Source organism: Schistocerca americana, chromosome 11, assembly GCF_021461395.2.
Source record: "Schistocerca americana isolate TAMUIC-IGC-003095 chromosome 11, iqSchAmer2.1, whole genome shotgun sequence".
NCBI classification, from domain to species: Eukaryota; Metazoa; Arthropoda; class Insecta; order Orthoptera; family Acrididae; genus Schistocerca; species Schistocerca americana.
This window is the reverse complement of record NC_060129.1, coordinates 59,790,186-59,814,076: the sequence shown is the minus strand read 5'-3', so window position 1 is coordinate 59,814,076 and position 23,891 is coordinate 59,790,186. Positions and strand designations below refer to the sequence as shown.

Sequence of the window (23,891 nt, the reverse complement as noted above, 5' to 3'; positions counted from 1 at the left end):
GCCAGCGTGCGTACTGGCAGCAGTAAAATTCTGAGGCGGTAGTTTTATGCTGTGGTCGTGTTTTTCATGGTGTGGGCTTGCGCTGCTTGTTGTTTTGCGTGGCAATATCACGGCACAGGCCTACACTGATGTTTTAAGCACCTTCTTGCTTCCCACCGTTGAAGAGCTATTCGATGGCGATTGGATCTGTTGATAATGCGCGGTGTGCACCGGAGTGGTTACATGAGAGTACCATCCCTGTAATGGACTGGTCTGAAGACGGTCCTGACCTGAATTCTATAAAACGCGTTTGGGATGTTTTGGAACGCCGACTTCGTGCCAGGCCTCACCGGCCGACAATGATACCTCTCATCTGTGCTGCACTTGGTGAAGAATGGGCTGCCATTCCCCAAGCAACCTTCCAGCACCTTCCACCTGACTGATCGTATGCCTGCGAAAGTGGAAACTGTCATCAAGGATGAGGGTGTGCCAACACCATATTGGATTCCAGCATTACCGATGGAGGGTGCCACGAACTTGTAAGTCATTTTAAGCCAGGTGTCCGTATACTTTTGATGACATATTGTATATTAGTAAACGTCTGAGGCTGTGCGTGATTAATGCTACACGCTCCAAATTGGATGTTACCTTTCTATGAACTCTGCCACTACAGTGCTCAGAAATGTAGCGCGTAAACTGGCTCTGTGTAACGTAACTACATTGATGAACCAAAACATTATGACCACTGCCCATCGCCATGTTGTATGCTTGCTGGTGGAGCTGAGGTTGTGTATTGTGTATTGAACTGGGGACGTAGAAACAATGGAGAGACTTCATCCCGCCGTAGCCTTCAGTGATTCACAACCCCACAACAGACCACATAAGTCTACCCACCCCACCACTGCCTGACACTGATCCCAGGGTTATTGTCCAGTTTGGCCCTTAGTGGACCCCACCCCTCGGAAACGTCTCATACCAGAGGAGTATAACCGCAAATGTCTGGGTGGTGCAGTAATTATGGTGTACGCATATGTGGAGACAGTGTTTGGGCAGAAATAGCCGACATAGTGTAACTGAGGTGAAATAAGGGGAACCAGCCCGCATTCGCCGAGGCTGATGGAAAAGCGCCTTAGAAACCATCCATAGGCTGCCCAGGATACTGAACCTCGACACTAATCCGCCGGGCGGATTCATCCCGGGAACCTGAACGCCTTCCCGCTCGGGAAGCAGCGCGTTAGATCGCGCGGCTAGCGCGGCGGCCGGCGGTGAGAGTACGTGACGCGGTAAGAGAAGTATATTAGTGTAGGAGAGACGAATGGCGAATTATTCTAGCAACGATAAGTGGCGCAAATGCGGAAATCTGCCGGCTGTGGCTGTGGCCCAATGGGTGGGAGCCCATGGGTGGGAGCGAGCGTCTCGGAGACAGCGTCGCTGGTCGGCTGTTTGCGTGCCACTGTAAAAAAAATAAAAAATAAAATAAAATAAAATAAAATAAAATAAAAAATGGGGGTTCAAATGGCTCCGAGCACTATGGGACTTAACTGCTGTGGTCATAAGTCCCCTAGAACTTAAACCTAACTAACCTAAGGACATCACACACATCCATGCCCGAGGCACGATTCGAACCTGCGACCGTAGCGATCGCGCGGTTCCAGACTGTAGCGCCTAGAACCGCTGGGCCAGTCCGGCCGGCGTGCCACTGTCGTGAGCATCTGTGGAGAGTGGTTGAAGAATGCTGAAATACGAGTAGGTGGCTAGAAGTTGGATGTGCGTACCTCATCACAGAAGAAAGGGATCAGAGGCTCCCCCACTCTGTAAAGCAGGATAGGCTGCGATCTGTGGCAGATCTGGCGACACAGTACAGACCTGGTGCAGCCACCAGTGTTTTGGAGCCCACCGTCCAGCGCACAGTGTTGAACGTGGTGTTCCCTCATCAGAGGACCCCGACGTGTTCCCATGTTGAACCAACAACATCGTCAATCATGATTAAAGTTGGCACGGAATCATCGACATTGGACCGCGGATCAATGGAATCGTCTCGCCTGGTAGGATCAATTCCGTTTGTTGCTTAACCAGGTCGATGGTCGTGTCCCGGTACGCCATCATCCTGGCGAACGGCTGCTCGAAACCTGCAGCGCGCCACGGACGCAGCCTGGTGGGACCGGTGTTGTGGTATGGGGAACATTCACCTGCACTTTAGTGGTACCTGCGATAGTAATCGAAGGCATCATGATAGCTGTGGACGACGTGAACACTATTATGGTCCACCTGTAACCTTATGTTTGATGTCTTCGTTGATAACGATGACATCTTCCAGCAGGATAACTAACCGTGTCACAAGCCCACAATCGTGCTGTAGTGCCTTGAGTAGCATTACAGCCAACACACGATTATGTTTTGGCCATGAAATTCGGCTTATGTGGATTCGACAACACCCACTATGACGCTATTGGGCGCCATTTCCGCGTCCACAAACCAGTCGGGCGTAAGTCACAGTAATTCTGTAACCTCTGTCTAGGCATCTGTGCCACAAATCTCTGGAAAGATATCGCGTACTTGCTGAATCTGTGGCACGCAGATTAACTGCTGAATTGCGTTCCAGAAGTGGACCAACACTCTTTTAAGTAGGTGGTCATAATGTTTTGGGTCATCAGTGTATGTCGGTGCGTGAGAAACAGCGTGCTGTAATCGAGTTTCGAATTCGTAGAATTTGTCCACACATGGAGAACACTGTCCTTCAACATGGCGCTGCCAAACCACATAGGAGCGCTACGACATCTACAACAATACGTCACCTTGGGTTCACTATCATCGAACACCCTCCATCCCCAACTTGGCGCTATTCAATTTTCAGCTGTTTCCAGGACTTAAGGAGCACCTTCGAGGACGTCACAGTGATAGTAACGAAGCAGTGCATGGAGAGGTGAGGTGCTCGCATTGTCAACGAAGTCAAACATTCTACAGTGACGGAATAAACAAAAGTGGTCTCTCGTTTGGAGAAATGTGTTCATCGTCAGGGTGAGTATGTTGACAAATAAATATGTACAATGGTTCGAACTTAAATAGTGGCAAATATTTACTCACAACCGATACAAAAGAGTTACATGTTTGCACCTGTTACTGTCCTTCAAAGTGGTCACCACCGTTGTGTAGAACCCGTTGCCAGCGATCTGGAACGCCTAGTATTCCGTTAGCAGAGCCAGTTCTGTTGATGGTGCGAATGGAACCGTCTACTGCCTCTAGAATCTCTGGAGCAGTTCTGAAGCGAATATCACGAAGTGGTTCCTTCATCTTCGGAATCATATCAAAGTCACAGGCGCAGTACGTCCCAGTCCCATAGACCGAACAGAGCAGCCACAGCTTGCGCTGTATGCGCCCGCGCATTGTCGTGCAAGATGATGGGTGGGTTGAGCAGAAAGTGTCACCGCTTCTTTCGCAATGCTGGTCGCAGGTGATGCTCCAAATAGTAATACTGTGCACTGACAGTCTTCCGTGCAGGAACGTAATGCGCTAGGATAACACGATCACAGTCGCACACGAGAATCAAAAAGATGGTTCAATGTGGCTCTGAGCACCATGGGACTTAACATCCGTCATCAGTCCCCTAGAACTTAGAACTACTTAAACCTAACTAACCTAAGGACATCACACACATCCATGCCCGAGGCAGGATTCGAACCTGCGACCGTAGCAGCAGCGCGGTTCCGGACTGAAGCGTCTAGAACCGCTCGACCACCAAGGCCGGCCCGGATACTTTTGATCACAGAGTGTATCTTTCCCATGTTAAACGCATATACGATGCATTTAGCATCGTCAAAGTATCGGATGTTTCGTGTATGTCCTGAACATGAAAATAATTAGAACATATTTTTTGTTATGTGTGATCAGTGTCCAGTCTTTGTTTCTCACAGCTTCACCCGGAGAGCTTTTAGAGTTGGACTGATATGAAATCTAAAGTCGAATGACAGAAATAAAACCGCTGCAGTACAAGCATTCAGCACAAGCAAAATTGATGTACACTAAAGAAAATAGCGCTTGAACGCGTCCAGTTACGAATGAAACGTGATTAATTTGCAGTTTAGCATACAGGATGTAACACGTACAAGCGCAGATATTTCTGTTGGTGGCCGAGGACAGTGTACTGGAGAACATTACAGCAGTATTTACATCATCTGCAGAGTAATGATTATAGTTATTGAAACTCGTGCGTTTTTAGAATGGTTGGCACCTCCAAGTACACGTGTCAGCAGCAAGCAATTAATACTTGCATGTTCCTGGGCAGCCGGTCACATGTTGAAGTGTGGGTACGTGAACGAAAAAAGAGCAGTTTATTCTGATACGTGTAGTCCTCTTAGCGGTGCAATATGACCGTGCAGAATACATCTGGTCATAAAGTATGTTGCATGTTTCTAGGAAGGCCTGACGATTTACAGAAGAAAACAACGAACACACTAACGTGTGTACATATTAAGGTAACACATGTGCAAATATTTGTACTTATACCCATTATACGCTGTATAACGCAAGCTGACATTTTTTATCAAAACACTTCTACCTGAAGATACTGTTTGGGACAAATGACGTGCAAGACGTGAGATTCAAGTGTACGGCGTCATGACAACACCGCTTTATTTCCGTACCTCCACCTAGTCAACAGAAATACGCTGCTAAATATTGTCAACAGAGTATGTGTACAATGGCCTGCGCTAAAGAATAAGTAATCCCCTTTCACTTGCAGTAGCTGTTGTGATGGAACGTCCCTTTTCCAGTCGTCCAAGGGCAACGAGACCATTTGGGATTCGTGCCAAGCATTTGCTTGAGTCCCTTGGTGAGGAGCGTGTGGCACCTCAACTCCAGGGTTTTACCCGCCTGCCTCCCTGGTTGCTCCAGAGGCCCAGCGTCATTTTAGACTTGTCAGAGTACTGGAGCAGCTGCACTCCTGCGTTTGTTTTTACCTCCTTATTTTATGATATTTTAAACCAGCATGCCGACCATGTACCAGTATTTACGGATGGCTCTAAGCAGGGGGACTCTGTTGGTTGTGCTGTTGTTTTCCCTGATCGAGTCGTCAAGTTACGGCTTCCTGCAGCGTTTACCATCTTTGATGCCGAATTGTTTGCGATCTTGCGGGCATTGGAGCAGATGAGATGTGTCCCCAGTCGTAAGTTCCTCATCTGTTCTGACTCCCTGAGTGCCCTTCAGACCATGCAACACTTGTACCCAGCGGATACGGTCGTCCAGAACATCCATGATGCCCTACTCCACCTGCAGCGGCAGGGGAAGGAGGTTTCCTTCTGCTGGGTGCCGGGGCACGTGGGTATTAGGGGAAACGAACTGGCGGATGTGGCTGCCAAAGATGCATGTTCCCTCCCTCCCGTTGTTGACTGTGCCGTCCCCCTCCATGCTGTTACCTCCCTCCTGCGTTTTCGTGTTATGCGTCAGTGGGAAGAGGAGTGGCTGGCAGTCGGTGAAAATAAGCTGCGTCTGGTCAAGGCCACCACGCGGCCATGGCGTACGTCCTACCAGTCGTGCAGGCGGGATGAGGTTCTCCTCACTCGCCTCCGCATCGGGCACAGTCCCTTAACGCACGGTTTTTTTACTCCGGCGGGAGGATCCCCCAATCTGCAGTGCTTGTGGCGTCCAGATTACTGTCCGCCACATTTTACTTGACTGTCCTTTATTCTCTGACCAGAGGGCGGTGGTTTCCTTGCCACCGGATTTGCCCTCTATTTTGCAAGACGACGCAACGACTGTGGTTAAGGTCTTACGGTTTTGTGTCCTGTCCAATTTGTTGCCTCGGGTTTTAGGGAGAGGATTTTAATGTGCTGCTGGGTGACTGGCTCACCCAGGTTTTAGGTAAGAGGTCCGCCAGTCACGATTACCTACTTGTTTCACGTCGATTTCTGTTCTCTTTTCCTTGTGTTTCCTTTCCTTTTTAGTGGGTTTCTTCTCCTCTTGTTTTGCCTCTGTATGTGAGGATTTGGAACTGCGTCAGGTCTGTGCCTTTTAGCTGTTCTCCTTGTTCACTGTCCGTCTTCGTCCCTTCACCGCATGTGTTCCTGTTTCTATGCGTTTGGGCGCTGACGACCACGCTGTTTAGCGCCCGAAAACCTCAAACCACACACACACACACACACACACACACACACACACACACACTCTTCACTCGCCGAGAGGAGACGCGACTCCTAACGATGTTCGTCCCCGCCGATGTGACGTGGAACAGCATCTGCAACTCTCGTAAAAACACAACTCCTCGCGTGGTTTAGAAATATTGCCATCTCTCCGCAAGAGTCTTTTCAGTTAGTGCGAACTGGTAAACTGCAATCGATTACACAGCTCTACAAAATAAAATTTTTTTTTCGTTGCCAGGGAAGTTTGAACGAAAATGGGATATTGTTATGATACTCATTCCGAGTATATTTGTACTTTTTCCAAATTGGCTCTGGTTTTTGAGATATAGGTTATTTGTGGAAATGAGAGTTTCATGTGGATAATATCGACTGCAGGGTCCATATATGGTGTAATGTATTTGCTACCTGTTTTTTAATTAGTGATATTGTACTACCTTTATTAAACAATTGTGCTCAGGGAGTGCATCTGTGTGGTTGAGGATTACATCATGCAAACATCACACTGTCAGTATGTGTTCAGTCCTGTTGTGCGGTGCGTGTGTTGAAGATATTGAGGGTTGTGCAGATTTGAATTCGGCGGTACTCGACATTCATTTGTTGGCCGAGGTAACCCCCGCAACAGCCGATAGGTAGCGTTCAGTGTAAACAAGAAAAATGGTGATGGTCGAAAGTCACGCACATGTGCAGTGCAGCTTCAAGGAGATAGAACCTTTTCATCGTGACGTAGCAAATAAGAGGTGAGTATTCATTTCACACAAAACAATTAATGATGTTTGTTGGATGTGATTGACATGCAAATACAAGAAAGTTCTGCATAATATGTAGTATTTGTGCAATTTTGTTTTAGGAAAACATGAGTTCTTCACGCCGTCTTTGCGTGAACCATCCAGATGAGTTCTGCTACATTTGTGGTGAATACGTTCTTCAAAAGAACAGGAAGAATATCACTCCTTTTGTGAAGGAAGCGTATCTGGCATATTTCGGAATTAAAGTTGGAGATCAAGACAAGGCGTGGGCACCCCATAAAGTTTGTAAATGCTGTGTGGAGTGCTTACGGCAGTGGACAAAACGAAAAAGGAAAAGCTTAAACTTTGGAGTGCCTATGGTATGGCGAGAGCAGAAGAACCATACAGATGATTGCTATTTTTGTATTGTTAATGTGAAAGGTTTTAATAGGTTCAAAAAACGAAAGTGGGAATATCCCGATTTGGAGTCAGCAAGAAGACCGGTGGTGCACAGCAACGATGTTCCTGTACCAACCTTCACAACATTACCCACGCTAACATCATCAGATGACGATGTGCACGGCGAGGAATGTACAAGTAGCGGTTCGGAATACGAAGGACGTGAGACACAACCCCAGCAGTTCGACCAGAAGGAGCTCAGTGACTTGATACGAGAACTCAATCTTTCAAAGCAAGCATCATAACTCTTAGCATCCAGGCTTAAGGAAAAGAACTGTCTTCATCCAACTGTTAAAATAACAGCTTACCGGACGAGAGAAGAAAACCTTCTTCCATACTTCAACCAAGAAGAGGTTATAGTGTATTGCAGCAATATACCTGGACTTTTACTTGAATTGGGGCTGCCGGAATATAGACCAGAGGACTGGCGTCTCTTCATAGACAGTTCCACTAGAAGTTTAAAATGTGTTCTCCTACACAATGGCAATCGTTACGCATCTATTCCAATTGCCCACTCAACAAAACTTTGTGAAGCATATGCTATCATCAAGATGGTTCTGCAGAAAATTCAGTATATGCAGCACCAGTGATTGATTTGTGTTGATTTGAAAATGGTGAACTTCTTGCTTGGACAACAAAGTGGATACACAAAGCACCCATGTTTTATCTGCATGTGGGATAGTAGGGCAAAGCACGAACATTGGAAGCAGAAAACATGGCCTCCAAGGGAACATATGGCTGTTGGTGAAGCAAACATCATTAATGAACCTCTGGTTAGTAGGGACAAGATTGTTCTTCCACCATTACATATTAAGTTAGGACTAATGAAGCAATTCACCAAAGCTTTAGACAGAAATGGTAATTGCTTCACATACATCTGCAATACGTTCCCTGGACTCAGTAGTGAAAAACTTAAGGCAGGAATATTTGATGGTCCTCAAATTCGCAGGCTCATCAACGATACCAATTTTACAAGTGTCATGACTGTCACTGAGGCATCGGCCTGGAACAGTTTTGTCGCTGTTGTAAAATGTTTTTTGGGGAATCATAAAGCTCCCAATTACGAGGAACTGGTCAAAAACATGCTCACTAACTTTCAAAACTTAGGAGCTAACATGAGCATAAAATTGCACTTCCTTCACAGCCACTTGGATCGATTTCCTCGTAATCTAGGTGATTTCAGTGAGGAACAAGGAGAGCGGTTCCATCAAGGTATGAAACGAATAGAGGAAAGATATAAAGGAAGATGGGACAGGCATATGATGGCAGATTATTGCTGGAATCTGCAACGTGACTGTTCTGAAGAGACCTATAAAAGGAAAGCGTGCAGGAAGCGGTTCGTCATGGACGGAAAATGATATACTTACAGAGAAACTTTTCAATTATGTTTTATACGTGGACAAATGCCTATCAGGTTTTCATAGAAGCTATTTATAAAGATTATTTTCTTTTTTCATTGTAGTTTGTAGCGCTCGAGTTCAGTATTAGCAATTTTTTCTAATTTTTTGAATAAATCATGCATTATCTCAAAAACTAGAGCCAAACTGCATAAATGGTTGCTATATTCGTCCTCAGCACCACTAACCCATCCTAAAGCCACTCAAATATCCTTGGCAAGAAAATGAGTGTTGACCAGTGTTATTTTTACTTTTATGCCCGTTTACTTGCGTGGTGAAATAAAATCTTGATTCTTGATTTCATCATTACGGTCGTTTTTCACATCATACGTAGCGAGGATGAAAATTTGCTGTCTAATATTGCGTTGCTATGCCGTTGCTACGTCCAGTTATAAACAACGGTCCGACGTAACTCCAGGGATAACTTATGTTGGAGTAAGTGCCGTTTTTTTTTATATGCCGTAATACTGGTTTAAAGTAATCACTCTTCACTGTTCATTATTCATGTACTCACTTAGTTACTTAAAATGTTTAAAGAGTTTGGCGACACGTAAGATTTACCTTTTGACTCAGATTTCATTGTTGTTTCTGTAATTAATTGTTTGTCCCTACAACACACAGTAATCGTGACACTGACGACAACTTTTGACTAATCGGTGTACTCGTCTTTCTTCGTGTCTTCGTTTTATTGGGTCCTACTCAAGACTACGATTTGTCTTTCTTTCGTTGATCCATTGCTCTCAAGGTTTGTAACTGTTCATCAGTAAGAACGCTAAGTGCGATAAACCAATATCACTCAAGTGAAGTCTTACTATACCGTCGCGTTGAGAACGGTAAAGATAAACTTTCATCAGTCGAATCACTGAGCAATACTTCAGTCTCTACGTCACGAATTATCAAGCTTCCAAAACTGAAGCAATCTAATAGCGTTTGCGTCCAGACAACTATCGCTAAAGTACTCTAGAGCGACTGAAGACCAACGAACTAACTGAACATTTCCATGTCCGAGTTGCATTGTAGTCGCATTGAATTTCGTTTTCGATGCGGCTACAACTCTCTTCCATGGTAAATGTTATCTTTGATCGAACTGATGGGATATCAGTTCGATTTTACACAGAGTACACGAAGGACCTTGCCCCCCTTCTTGCAGCGGTGTACCGTAGTTCTCTAGAAGAGCGTAGCGTTCCAAAGAATTGGAAAAGGGCACAGGTCATCCCCGTTTTCAAGAAGGGACGTCGAACAGATGTGCAGAACTATAGACCTATATCTCTAACGTCGATCAGTTGTAGAATTTTGGAACACGTATTATGTTCGAGTATAATGACTTTCCTGGAGACTAGAAATCTACTCTGTAGGAATCAGCATGGGTTTCGAAAAAGACGATCGTGTGAAACCCAGCTCGCGCTATTCCTCCACGAGACTTAGAGGGCCATAGACGCGGGTTCCCAGGTACATGCCGTGTTTCTTGACTTCCACAAGGCGTTCGATACAGTTCCCCACAGTCGTCAAATGAACAAAGTAAGAGCATATGGACTATCACACCAATTGTGTGACTGGATTGAAGAGTTCCTAGATAACAGAACGCAGCATGTCATTCTCAATGGAGAGAAGTCTTCCGAAGTAAGAGTGATTTCAGGTGTGCCGCAGGGGAGTGTCGTAAGACCGTTGCTATTCACAATATACATAAATGACATTGTGGATGACATCGGAAGTTCACTTAGGCTTTTCATGGATGATGCTGTGGTATATCGAGAAGTTGTAACAATGGAAAATTGTACTGAAATTCAGGAGGATCTGCAGCGAATTGACGCATGGTGCAGGGAATGGCAATTGAATCTCAATGTAGACAAGTGTAATGTGCTGCAAATACGTAGAAAGAAAGATCCCTTATCATTTAGCTACAATATAGTAGGTCAGCAACTGGAAGCAGTTAATTCCATAAATTATCTGGGAGTACGCATTAGGAGTGATTTAAAATGGAATGATCATATAAAGTTGATCGTCGGTAAAGCAGATGCCAGACTGAGATTCATTGGAAGAATCTTAAGGAAATGCAATCCGAAAACAAAGGAAGCAGGTTACAATACGCTTGTTCGCCCACTGCTTGAATACTGCTCAGCAGTGTGGGATCCGTACCAGATAGGGTTGATAGAAGATATAGAGAAGATCCAACGGAGAGCAGCGCGCTTCGTTACAGGATCATTCAGTAATCGCGAAAGCTTTAAGGAGATGATAGATAAACTCCAGTGGAAGACTCTGCAGGAGAGACGCTCAGTACCTCGGTACGGGCTTATGTTGAAGTTTCGAGAACATACCTTCAACGAAGAGTCAAGCAGTATATTGCTCCCTCCTACGTATATCTCGCGAAGATACCATGAGGATAAAATCAGAGAGATTATAGCCCACACAGAGGCATACCGACAATCCTTCTTTTCACGAACAATGCGTGACTGGAATAGAAGGGAGAACCGGTAGAGGTACTCAAGGTACCCTCCGCCACACACCGTCAGGTGGCTTGCGGAGTATGGATGTAGATGTAGATTACTTTCTTGGATTTAACCTTTGTTCATATGATTTTGAATTTATTCTACAGATGTTTGATAAAGAATCTAGGATAAACTTTTCCTCTTATCTCCCCTTTTCGTTTGCCATTCTCGGTATTTGAATAATATAGGTGTTAATCAAAATATTACCAGTGTAGATTTTATCGTCAATAGTTGCCGTCACTGTCAAGATGACTCGCTTTCCTGCTTTAAGTCTCCACAAAGTTTGTTAATTGGGGTTTTCTGTCCTTGGGGCGTTACACTGTTCAGAAAAAGCGCTGAACTACAAAGTCCCAAGAAATGGTTCATCTCTTCGGAAATGTAGGTTTCAGCGGCAGAGTATCTCAAACTGTTGAGAATCGCTCTGAAATTTGTGCTCTATACATGGTGAGCGGTGGTTTTGTGCATGGATGTTAAAGTTGCTTTAAAAGTAGATAGATGGATGTTCATGACAAAGGATGCAGCCATCCGTGTGTAGTCGGCCACGACCTGGTGCAGAAAGTCGTCGAAACAATGTATCTGTCTGCGTGTCCATTTTCCGTAGCAGATGTTACCAGTTATTATTTTTTTTTCTGTTTCCCGTTTTCTGCTAGACGCGTTCCACTTTTATTTACAGAGCGTTATCAGTGGTCACTGATGTTTGTCGCTCTCTTTTACATGTCGTGCAGTCCACTGGACATTTTTCCCTCGTTGTTAGGGGATGCTGAAGTCATAAAGGAAAACAAAACTTAGTTTCAGTTTCACCTTCCACTACTTTTCCTCTTTTACGAACCGGCTTTTGTTTCCGCTGCCTTTGGGTTTTATATCATTTCACATATCTGTAGTTTCACCGTTTTCTGCACGCAGCTCAGAACACACAAAACACTGCGATACGTACAGAATAGGTAAAACTATGGACATATGTCTGTGAGGACAAGTTTTGTGAAGTTTTAGACTCTCTCGATTACCGACGTCGTATTTTTGTACGAAAATACTCGCTCACAATTTGCCCAGCAAACACGAGAAAAGTTTGTGTATGAGCAATCGGTTGGAAACTTTCCTCATGTCAGCACGTTGTAGGTGTCACCACCGGCGCCAACCTTGTGTGAATGCTCTGAAAAGCTGATCATTTACATATCACAGCATCTTCTTCCTGTCGGCTAAATTTCGCGTCTGTAGCACGTCATCTTCGTGGTGTAGCAATATTAATGGCCAGTAGTGTACTTATAAAGAAATAGGAGACCTTACTTTTGGGATTACCCACGTATTATTATTATTTGCTCTCTTGTGAAACGCGTACAGGTTATTAAATGCCACAGAGTGCCCTTCAAACGCAAAAGTACTCTTCGCAGTGGTATCGTCCACCATTTTGCTACTATTGATGTCAACTTTAGCGGAGTCACCGTGTTTGACGTGAATATGATTGTTGCAGGAGCGGCTGCTGCTGTCGGTTCTGCCCCGCCACGTTGCCATGGAGATGAAGGCAGACATCGCGGGAAAACCCAAGGACTCCATGTTCCACAAGATCTACATCCAGCGGCATGAGAACGTCAGGTAACTCACAGCTGTTCATTACAGTCACTATAGTTCAATTCTTTTATCTTGGCGGCTCGCGCATGCCCGCCCAGACGCCGGAGATTGCTGCGTTGCCAGTTGCAAACGACGCACGCGCCAAGAGAATCAGCGCCATGGTATAGTACAGTATAGTTCGCAAACTTACGTTTAGGGGGGAGCGCGCAGCTTATGAAGTAAAGCCACCACGGCCGCATTAACCCTTTCGCTGCTGCAGTCACGTGCTCCCCGCATTCCGCGCTGTGCGCGATTTTGTCATCAGTGCACTGCTCGCCTGTGCGGACACATAGTATTCCGACTGCTTTGACACACTTATCATTCGATTTCACAAAAACTATTTGGTCCAAAAATTTGATTTTTACACATCTTCTTGACTGATACCTTCCCCCCATAAATGACTTTATTTTGTTTCGATGTTCAGCGCAGTTATTGTGCAGCATTAAATGTAGTAAACAGCATTAAATATAGTAAACAGCATTAAATGTAATAAACCATTTTGAAATTTTGAAGAGTTTGCAGAGGTAAAAGTCCATAGCGTATACTTTCCGTATGGTCCATTTTAGTTGCCACAATGTTGAGAATGAAATGTGGAGAAGATACCTAAGTTTCATATAAAATTTACTGTATAACAATATCTCATTTAATTTAAGTACCAGATAGGTGTCATATGTAATATTGAGAAATATTCCGTCTTTAGAGACTGTAATAAAACTTTTATTTATACCAGAGTCATTTCGGTTTTTTCTAAAACGTTCTGATTAAAACGCAGTTGGCGAATTACACAAAACTGAATTGTGGACGCAATAAAACATAGAAACTAAAATATATTGTCAGTGAGGTCCAGTGCGCAAACAATTTGTGTTTGTCACAACCGACAGCAAATACTTGCCAAAACATAGGTAGACTAAAACATTGAATATCATGATGTTACCAAAGCAGCGAAGCAAAGTATTGCGTCAGACAATCAAGTAGCTCGGCAACGTACGAGCCGAAATTCTGCTCTAAATAATACTTTTAATACTGTCGCAAAAGAATATATCTCAATATGAATAGTAAAACACCGACTGCGGAAGAGAAGATATACAAACAAAACAGATGAAATGAATATTGTATCTGTGTCTTTTCATTGTTTTTAATTGCTGTGAAAAGAAATATTGGAGGACAAAAATTAGAAAAACCGAAAACTTATTATGATTATAATGAAGAGACAAAGCACTAGAAATTTCAAAAAATTACAATCAAACGAATAAAATTCATGACGTAAGACACTTCGATATTGTTTCTAAATAAAGAAAATATTAACCACAGAACGAGGTTTGAACTCTGAACCTTGGACTGAGCAGCCCAACATCTTAACCATTTCACTAACGCAGCTAGTCTTGCAACCAACCTCCTGGAGGAGTATAAAACATCACGCAAAATACCGACAAACACTGTTGGTAAGACTATGAATTATTGACGTATCGTCGAAATAAACAATTATCGCTGTTCTTTATTGCAAAAAAGCGGTTCGTGAGAGTGATAGAAACACCTTTCCTTGCTATCCCTGAATGAGGAGGCGTATTGCTTGTTTGGTTTAATTAATTAATAGAATATGAAGCAACTGGTATAAAAAATGCTTTTTCCAAACTTTCTATAAAAGAAAGTCTGCTATCAAGACATTGCTTTTGTTGAATTGCTTTGTTTATGAAAGAACATTTCTAAAACTGAAGACACTCGTCCGTGCTCTGCACTGCAATCGAGCTCTGGCAACGTCGTTCTCTGTTCATTGACTGACTGTGTTTTGTGACGTCAGATGCGCAGAACGAACCTAAACTCGGCCGCCGTGGTAAATGTCGCGCACTATAGTCACTACAGTACTCTGGGGTCAATTCTAGTGTCTGATTGCACTCTTCGGCTTTTTTAGCAATGACGTCATTCCTAAGGCAGAGACACTTCGTAGGGGGCAATCTTTGAAAGCAACCAATCATATTCTGCATCTACATGTGCTATTCACAATAACGTGCTTGGCGGAGGGTTCAATGAACCACCTTCAAGCTGTCTCTCAACCGTTCCACTCTCGAAGGGTGCGCGCGTAAAACGAGCACTTAAATTTTTCTGTGCGATTCCTGATTTCTCTTATTTTATCCTGATGATCATTTCTCCTCACATAGGTGGTTGCCGACAGAATGTTTTCGCAATCGGAGGAGAAAACTGGTGATTGAGATTTCATGAGAAGATCCCGTCGCAGCGAAAAACGCCTTTGTTTTAATGATTGCCACTCCATTTCACATATCATGTCTGTGGCGCTTTCTCCACTATTTCTCGACAGTACAAAACGAGTCGCCCTTGTTTGTACTTTTTCGATGTCATCCGTCAGTCCTACCTGCTGTGGATGCCACCCCGCACACCAATACTCCAGAATTTATTTTCGTATACAAACGAATGTAGAATACCATAAAATTACCAACACAGTTCATGTGATTAATGACTTAGCCACAAATTATACCGACAAGAATTAAAGGTAACGAAAATAAATAAGAATAGAAATAGACAAGTATACATGACTGAAATAAATTATTATCGTAGTTTATTCGAGTAAGGACCTTTAAATGCAGTACAGTCTAACGCATGGTGAAGTCATAAAATTATGAATCAGCGATAACTTTTAATACTAATCCTTAAATACAACGGGACGAGTACACAAGTAAAGGGTCTAACAAATACTGGAATCGGTAACTGGAGTTAATTCTACTAACAAATTTTAACCATTGCACGATTCGTTATTTAGATCGTTTAAACAAGTGTACACACTAAAGTATTGCAGTATTTATCCGTATGGTATTACTATCTTCATTACTATGAAAAAGAGAAAGAATTGCTTCTCGTAGTAGTTCTGAGATCAATAGGAAATGTAGAAATCCTACAAAACCATAGCTCACAGATTTAAACCAAAAATGTCCGAAATTATTAACCATCGATAAGTTGGAATCGGTAACGAAATTTGACCTCCTACATACGTCAATTCTAGTTACCGATTCCATCCATTTGGTGGTTCATTAATTAGATCATTATTTCAGCACGTGTGTGTACTAAAATGTAGGCTAATATGATTTCTGCATTTGTATTCGCTCTCTGAAATACTGCAAAAAAGTTACTAATATTGGAATCGGCAACTATAATTGACCTATATAGAAGGTCAGTTCTAGTTACCGATTCCAATTTTTGTTATGCACCGCGGTAGTTTTAGAGAGCAATTACAAATGCTATTACGTTTCAGTGTATACAACTGCAAAAATAATTTACATATGAATCATGGAGCGGTTGGAATCGGTAACTGGAACTACATTGGTTAATTCTAGTTATGGATTCCAATATTACTTGTTTTTCATTGATATTCGTTTGTCATGTATTGGCTTTTCTTTTAGAATTTAGTGCGTCGATCGCTCCACATTTTATGCTACTGTTTCCTATTTGTTGTCATTCATTTAATTTTCCCGTTTTTCTGATACATTTTAGTTTCTCACCTCCCAAAACTCCCACTTTCCTGCACTCCTCCCGTTAGATTCAATAATTAATGTAGAATTAACGCTATTTTATACGAGGACGAGTCAAATGAAGACCTTAAATATTTGTTTTAAATACCACTTATTGTGCAGAAGTGGTTCAAATCTGTATCACTTTTCAACAAAATCTCCCCCACGCTCAATGCAAGTCCTCCAGCGCTTACAAAGTGCATAAATTCCTTTAGAAAAAAATTCTTTTGGTAGTCCACGCAACCACTCATGCGCCGCGTGGCGTACCTCTCCATCAGAACGGAACTTTTTTCCTCCCATTGCGTCCTTGAGTGGTCCAAACTTATGGAAACCACTTGAGGCAAGGTCTGGTGAGTGTGGATGATGAGGAAGACACTCAGAATGCAGGTCTGTGATTGTCGCAACTGTTGTACGTGCAGTGTGGGGCCTTGCATTGTCATGTTGCTAAAGGACACCTGCTGACAGCAATCCACGTCCCTTTGATTTGATTGCAGGCCGCAGATGGTTTTTTTAAATCTGTGTATGATGCACTGGTCACAGTGGTCCCTCTAGGCATGTAATGCTCCAAAAAGATGCCTTTTTCGTCCCAAAGGAGAGTCAGCATAACTTTCCCTACTGATGGTTCTGTTCGAAACTTCTTTGGTTTTGGTGATGAGGAATGGCGCCATTCCTTGCTCGCTCTCTTCGTTTCCGGTTGGTGGAAGTGAACCCAGGTTCCGTCCCCAGTAACGATTCTCGGAAGGAAGCCATCACCTTCTCGTTCAAAGCGCCGAAGGAGTTCTTCACAAGCATCAACACGGCACTCACGGACTTCGAACGCCGTCAGGTGATTGGGTGTCAGTTGTGTCATACGTCTGTACGCAAGGTTTACACACTCATAAACATCTCTAGGTGCACTGCTTTCGATGTGATACTGGAGTGGAAACGTGAAGGGACACGTGCAGCACAAAAGCGTACAGGCTGACCTCGTCTGTTGACTGAGAGAGACCGCCGACAGTTGAAGAGGATCGCAATGGGTAGTAGGCAGACATCTGTCCAGACCATCACACAGGAATTCCAAACTGCATCAGGATCGATTGCAAGTACCATCACAGTTAGGCGGGAAGTGAGAAAACTTGGACTTCATGGTCGAGCGGTCGCTAATACGCCACACATCACGCCAGTAAATGCCAGACGACGCCTCGCTCTGTGTAAGGAGCGTAAACATTGGACGACTGAACAGCGGAAATACGTTGTGGGGAGTGACGAATCGCGGTACACAATGTGACGATCCGATAGCAGGGTGTGGGTATGGCGAATGCCCGGTGAACGGCATCTGCCAGCGTGTGTAGTGTGTGGTCGTATTTTTAGTGGAGGGGGCTAGCACCCCTCGTTGTTTTGCGTGGCACTATCACAGGCCTACATTGATGTTTTAAGCACCTTCTTGCTTAGCCCTGTTGAGGGGCAATTCGGTGATGGCGACTGCATCTCTCAACACGATCGAGCCCTTGTTCATAACGCATGGCCTGTGGTGGAGTGGTTACACGACAATAACATCCCTGTAATGGACTGGCCTTCACAGAGTCCTGACGTGAATCCTATAGAACACCTTTGCCATGTTTTGGAACGCCGACTTCGTGCCAGGCTTCACCGACCGACATCGGTACCTCTCCTCAGTGCAGCACTCTGTGAAGAATGGGCTGCCATTCCCCAAGAAACCTTCCAGCACCTGACTGAACCTATACCTGCAAGAGTGGAATCTGTCAGCAAGGCTTACAGTGGGCCAAAACCATACCTTAGGGATGTTTTGGACCCCAGACTTCGTCCCAGGCTTCACCGACCGGCATCGATACCTCTCCTCAGTGCAGCTCTCTGTGAAGAATGGGCTGCCATTCCCCAAGAAACCTTCCAGCACCCGACTGAACGTATGCCTGCAATAGTGGAAGCTGTCATCAAGGCTACCACCTGCCACACCTGCAGCTAAGGCGTTCGGATTCTTTTCATCACATAGTGTATGTTCGACTGTAGATACCTTCGCAGCCGTCGTTCACTCTTGTTATCTAGTCATTGGCGGACCACACTTGCCTAAACGCCGGATTTGGATAGCGCTGTTTCCTCAGCCATGGTTCCACCCTTGGCCGGAAAGCCAATGGTCGTGTCCTTTTGGACATCAGATAAATCCTTCCGTTCCGTATTACGACAACGACTTCACTGTTACCCGCGTCGCCCTGATACACATTACATACCCTCCACTGCTAGTGCTGCCACCTGCAGTCTGTGAGAGGTTATTGCACGCTGACGTCCAACTTAGGCGGTAATCGTATTAATGTGACTGGACCGTACACTATGCATTTGATAGATATATTTTCGTTTCTGCGGCTCCCACTCATCATCATCTTCTTCTTCTTGAGACGTAATCCATGGGATAAAGGAGAAACTGTGACAGTAATCGTTTACTTTGTCCAGTGATGTAGTACACATGCAACGATCGATGTGAACAACATGGCGACGTCATATCATTAGCGATTTTTTTTAAACGTAAACAACACTCACAATACTGATTTTGCAATTCACTACATCGCAAAAAATCGTTCAAATTACAACTATTATGATCAACTGCATATAAATAAGAGAAACATTTCTTGGAAACAAAACGAATCGAGTACCTTAAAAACAAGTTCTGCAGCTGTTATGGTCATAATGACACATACCTAGAACTGAAAAATTATGTATCGTAAATAGATCTTGTGTAATATCAGAAAACTGCCTTTAGCTGTGTAGCTGAACTGGAGAGCGAGATAGAGAATTACGAAGATATGTGCACATTAGTAGAAAATTAGAATGGTTTTGACAAGAGTAACTTCAGCTATTTTTCGGAGAGGAGACGAACAGAGAAGCTAAAAAAAGAAAAAGTATCGACAGATATGTCTGATACCTAGATACACAGTTCGTACAGAAAATAGAGTACATGGAAATGAAACCAAACTCAGTATCGAAAAATACACTTTAGCAACGTAACTCAAGTGAAGACTGCAGTACGCAGTTACAGCTTTCTATAAAATACTCGTCCTCATGTGGGAAATCTGAATATATTGATTTCATAAACTTTTTGCTCATGTATCATGTACTGAAGATAACATAATTGTAGAGGAAAGCTGACTGTTTGTTGGCTCTGAGTTGCACATGTGAACAGTGTCGTGAAATAACACCTTAAACGTCATGAAATGCAAAAATTTGAAATAAAGGAAACGAATCTAATTAAATGCCAAAAGAAACTGATTGTGCGCTCAATCCAAGCTATGTAACTAAACCTCAGTACCGGAGCACATTATGAACGACTTGTGATATGAAGTGCAAAGTTAGACTAAGAATATCCAAAAAATAAATCACTGCTCTATTCGGAAGAAAATAATTGTTTGAAATTTTCAACACTGTTCACTAAAAATTACTGTACTTGCTACTACGACACATGACAATCCTGACTACACACTGTTTGCACAAGAATGCAGGGTGAGATGCTCCCTGACATCAAAGTCACTTACCTCTTGCTCAGCATGCTGCTTCTGTCTCTGGAGTACTGTCGTTCTCGAAAGGATATAAAAATCAACAGATACAGTAGCTAAAGGTAAATAATTTACTCTAAATTCTTTTTATCAGAAACAGCCTGTCGCTTCTTGTGACGTAAGATGCAATGCACACACGGTAAAAACTCAAAACCTTACTATAAATCATGTAGGTGAATTTTTCTTTAAAGTAAATCGATCTTGAGAAATCAGACTCTGATTAGAGAGAAAAAGACTGCCCAACGTAAGAGGACTCTAACGACAACAAAATTCTCTCATTATAAAGAAACTACAATCACACCTTTAAAATTTCACTAAAATAATCTCTTTTAACATAAATAAGATGAATTTCCACTCCCAAAATAAACTGTTCAAGATAGTTTCTTCCAGATTCACAAATAACGTATCTCCTTCCCTGAAAAACTCAACTGCTCGCCACTATACCTGATATAAGCGCTGTGTAACAGATTGACTAGCAAATCAGCCACAGATAAAACTAAACGCAGTGTCAAGGCTCTTATTCACTCTCATCCCCTGCGCTCATTCATCTTTGTCCCAGTACAGTAGAGGTAAATTATTTAAAATAGCAGAAAACATATGAGACCCTTACCTTTCCCCTGTCCCCCAGAAAAAAGTAATAAGGGTTGCCTTAGCCGTTGTAAGGCAAGAAGAATGATTTTTTTTTAAATATTACAAAGGAAAGAGTACAATAAATTACAACTGTAAATGACATTACAAGTGTTAGAACTTAGGTTACAGAATCTACCTTCATTACTGCATAACTGATCATGAAAAGAAAATCGTCACAGAAATACATTTCACATTGGAGACTGATAATTCTTCCAGACAACACTGCCTTACCTTTAACAGCTTGTAACTATTCTTTGAACTGGTGGAAAATCCTTTATATACTAGTAATTCATCATTACCACTATTATTTTGCAAAACTGATTTTTCCATTTGGACAGACAACTATAATCTCAATTATCTGTATGTCTCCTCAGAACTGCCACTAAATATCATTTTATAACACATGACTTTACTGCTGTATGTAAAAATGATGGTTTTCAAATCTGTATACATGTTTCATCAGTATGTTTCACTTCCAAAAATTTCACATTAGAAAATGTTTACTAAGAGTACAATTCCTGTTTCAGTTTTTTGTGTTGAGTAGTTTAACTCCTTGCTCAGGACCATCAGTAGGAAGTCTCTAACCGAGTCACATTTCGTTACAGTCTCTAAACGTGTGTAATCGAATTTTTTTTTTTTAGTTGTCAGAATCGGGATGTACTTCGTCGCCAATGTGACACGTTCTTAAGAATAGCTCAAAAGTCACGAGAATTATTTTCCGCCCATTTACATTACGATGGTAGTAGAACATTTTTTGTACTTATCGATTAAAAAGTATAGTAGAAGACGAGTATGCCAAGAAACTGAAAAATAGTAACATCCAGCTCAGGGAGACATCGTTCACTAGTTGACGTATTCCCTACCCACATTTTGACGTAGGAAAATGCGTGGAATTCAGATTGTCACCTCTTTTGCAGTTTTTCGCTGAGACAGTTACTAACGCGCGAACTCTTCGCTGTATTGCATGAAAGTGCATTTTTGTAGAAGCAAATGATCACATAAGTTGACTGTATGAAAATGTTTGTAATCGTGGCTGTAATCTGTCTGTCCCACAATACTTCTGGGGTATGCAGCCAAGGCTGTTTACGGTTTAGACTGCGCGTAGAACTGTGTTCCGGTGAAATTCACCTAAATGCCATGAATACATAATAATGCAGAAAGTGCCAAAATATAAACAAGGATAATCAAAAGCATCGCACTTGCTTTTTCTTTCACTATGGCCGGCCGGTGTGGCCAAGCGGTTCTAGGCGCTTCGGTCTGGAACCGCGAGACCGCTACGGTCGCAGGTTCGAAACCTGCCTCGGGCATGGATGTGTGTGTTGTCCTTAGGTTAGTTAGTTTTAAGTAGTTCTAAGTTATAGGGGACTGATGATGTCAGATGTTAAGTCCCATAGTGCTCAGAGCCATTTTTTTTCACTACGTGTAGGCTGTTGCTCCATTATTCTTATATGATAGGCTTTATGGTGTTTCAAAGCTTTGCGTTTCTATACACGTGAAGACCAAGCCAGTAAAATGTTCTCTGAGTTCCTGCTTACGTTATTCAAAATCATAGCTCTCTATTCGTGTTCTTCACGGGTTGCGATAACAAGGTGTTCGATTTGTTCTCCATCAGCCATAATGGTACAGGTTATTAAAATACCATTTTGTCATTGTGTGGATTTGTTCCACTGTTTAAACTCGTGTCGGCAAATTTTTTGTACAAAGTTGTTTTTTTTTTGTTCGTCAGAGTTCAGTCATAATGCGTTTATCTGTTCACTAACAGTTGGCCGTGACGATCAACAAAACAGTTTCAGAAAAGAGAAAAAAGCCTTGAATAAAATACAAAATCACGAGATGAAACCAGTAAAAATATCCAGAAACTTGAGGAAAAACAGCTAAACTTTTCTGTGGAAATTTGACAAGAGATGAGAAACGACTTGCAACCCGTTATTAAGAGGGTAGAGACCAGGCTATGTATTCTTGAAACTCGACAAAATAATTTAAAAACGGCACAGCGAAACTACAAATAAGAGCTTCTCGCAAAAATTAATACCACTGTACTCAGCGCAGTTGTCCCGCAAATTCGCAGAATGCTACGATCACCTAAATGTCATTGTTGAAACAATAGTGAACGCATAAACGCATTACGACTGAACTCTGACGAACAAAAATAACAAATATGTACGTTAATAGATAACAAAGAATTAGCCGACATGAGTTTAAACAGTGAAATAAATCCGCGCAAAGACGAAATATTACAACTCGCTAAAGAAAATATTGTAAAATCCTGTACCATTACGGCTGATGGAGAACAAATCGAATACCTTGCTATCGGAACTCGTGAAGAACACGAACAAAGAGCTATGATTTCGAGTAACGTAAACAGGGGCTCATAACATTTTACTAGTTTGGCCTCACGTATATAAAAACGCAAAGCTTTGAAACACCATGAAGAATATCATGTAAGAATAATGGAGCAACAGCTTACACAGTGAAAGTCCCGCGGTCGCTGGGGTATATTGTTGTAACGTTATAACTCCCGTGTTAGATTTTTTCGAACAATGAGATCTTGCACCTTATTTATCTCTGTATTCCAGACAAAGACACGTTTATACAATAAATCATTTCTTTATTATTACCAAAACATTATAAATTAGTATAAACATGGTATGGAACATGTAATTTGCTAAACTTAAAAATCTTTCAACATGCAAAGATTTCACAAACTTTTTTGTTTACAATTACAACACCTGTGTGAACAACAGTTCGTAATATTTACAGCAAGTGATGAATTAAGGCTGATCACACTCCTTCTTACTCGTCAGACTGATATATGGCTTCTTGTGACATACACCCCTGCTAAAAAAAAAGAACACTCGATGCTGCATGTTCTTTACAGATAAGACTGGAACAATGACGGCAGCGATGCTGTGTGAATCTGTTTTTCCTTTTAGGGCAGTAGTGACATCTCGTTTTTTCTCCTTATTCATTTTCTTCTTTAGCTGTCGGTAGTTTGTAAATGTGTACAACACCTTTCATTTTCTCCTTCAAGCGAAGTGATATCCTCGGAATCGACATGCGTTTGATCATGTGTTTTTTTTTGTGAGGAGCATACTCAATTCTGTGATGTATCTTCTCTGTGGGATTAAATTATTTGTTTTTACCTTTAAGCCGGCCGGAGTGGCCGTGCGGTTCTAGGCGCTAAAGTCTGGAACCGAGCGACCGCTACGGTCGCAGGTTCGAATCCTGCCTCGGGCATGTATGTGTGTGATGTCCTTAGGTTAGTTAGGTTTAATTAGTTCTAAGTTCTAGGCGACTGATGACCTCAGCAGTTAAGTCGCATAGCGCTCAGAGCCATTTGAACCATTTTTTCTTTTTACCTTTATTATTTGAGCATTTATTGCTCCTATGTTGAACAAGCTGAAAAACAGTGTAAG

General features: G+C 42.6%; 1 protein-coding gene across 1 annotated transcript in view; it reads left to right on the top strand.

The window, feature by feature from the left end:
- Positions 1–23,891, top strand: part of LOC124554047 (adenylate cyclase type 5-like) — a 589,866-nt gene that overhangs the window by 125,081 nt on the left and 440,894 nt on the right. Inside the window, exon 2 of the mRNA XM_047128083.1 lies at positions 12,649–12,770. Coding sequence (XP_046984039.1) covers positions 12,688–12,770 — 83 coding nt within the window. The 5' untranslated portion in view covers positions 12,649–12,687. The remainder of the gene's footprint in view (positions 1–12,648; positions 12,771–23,891) is intronic.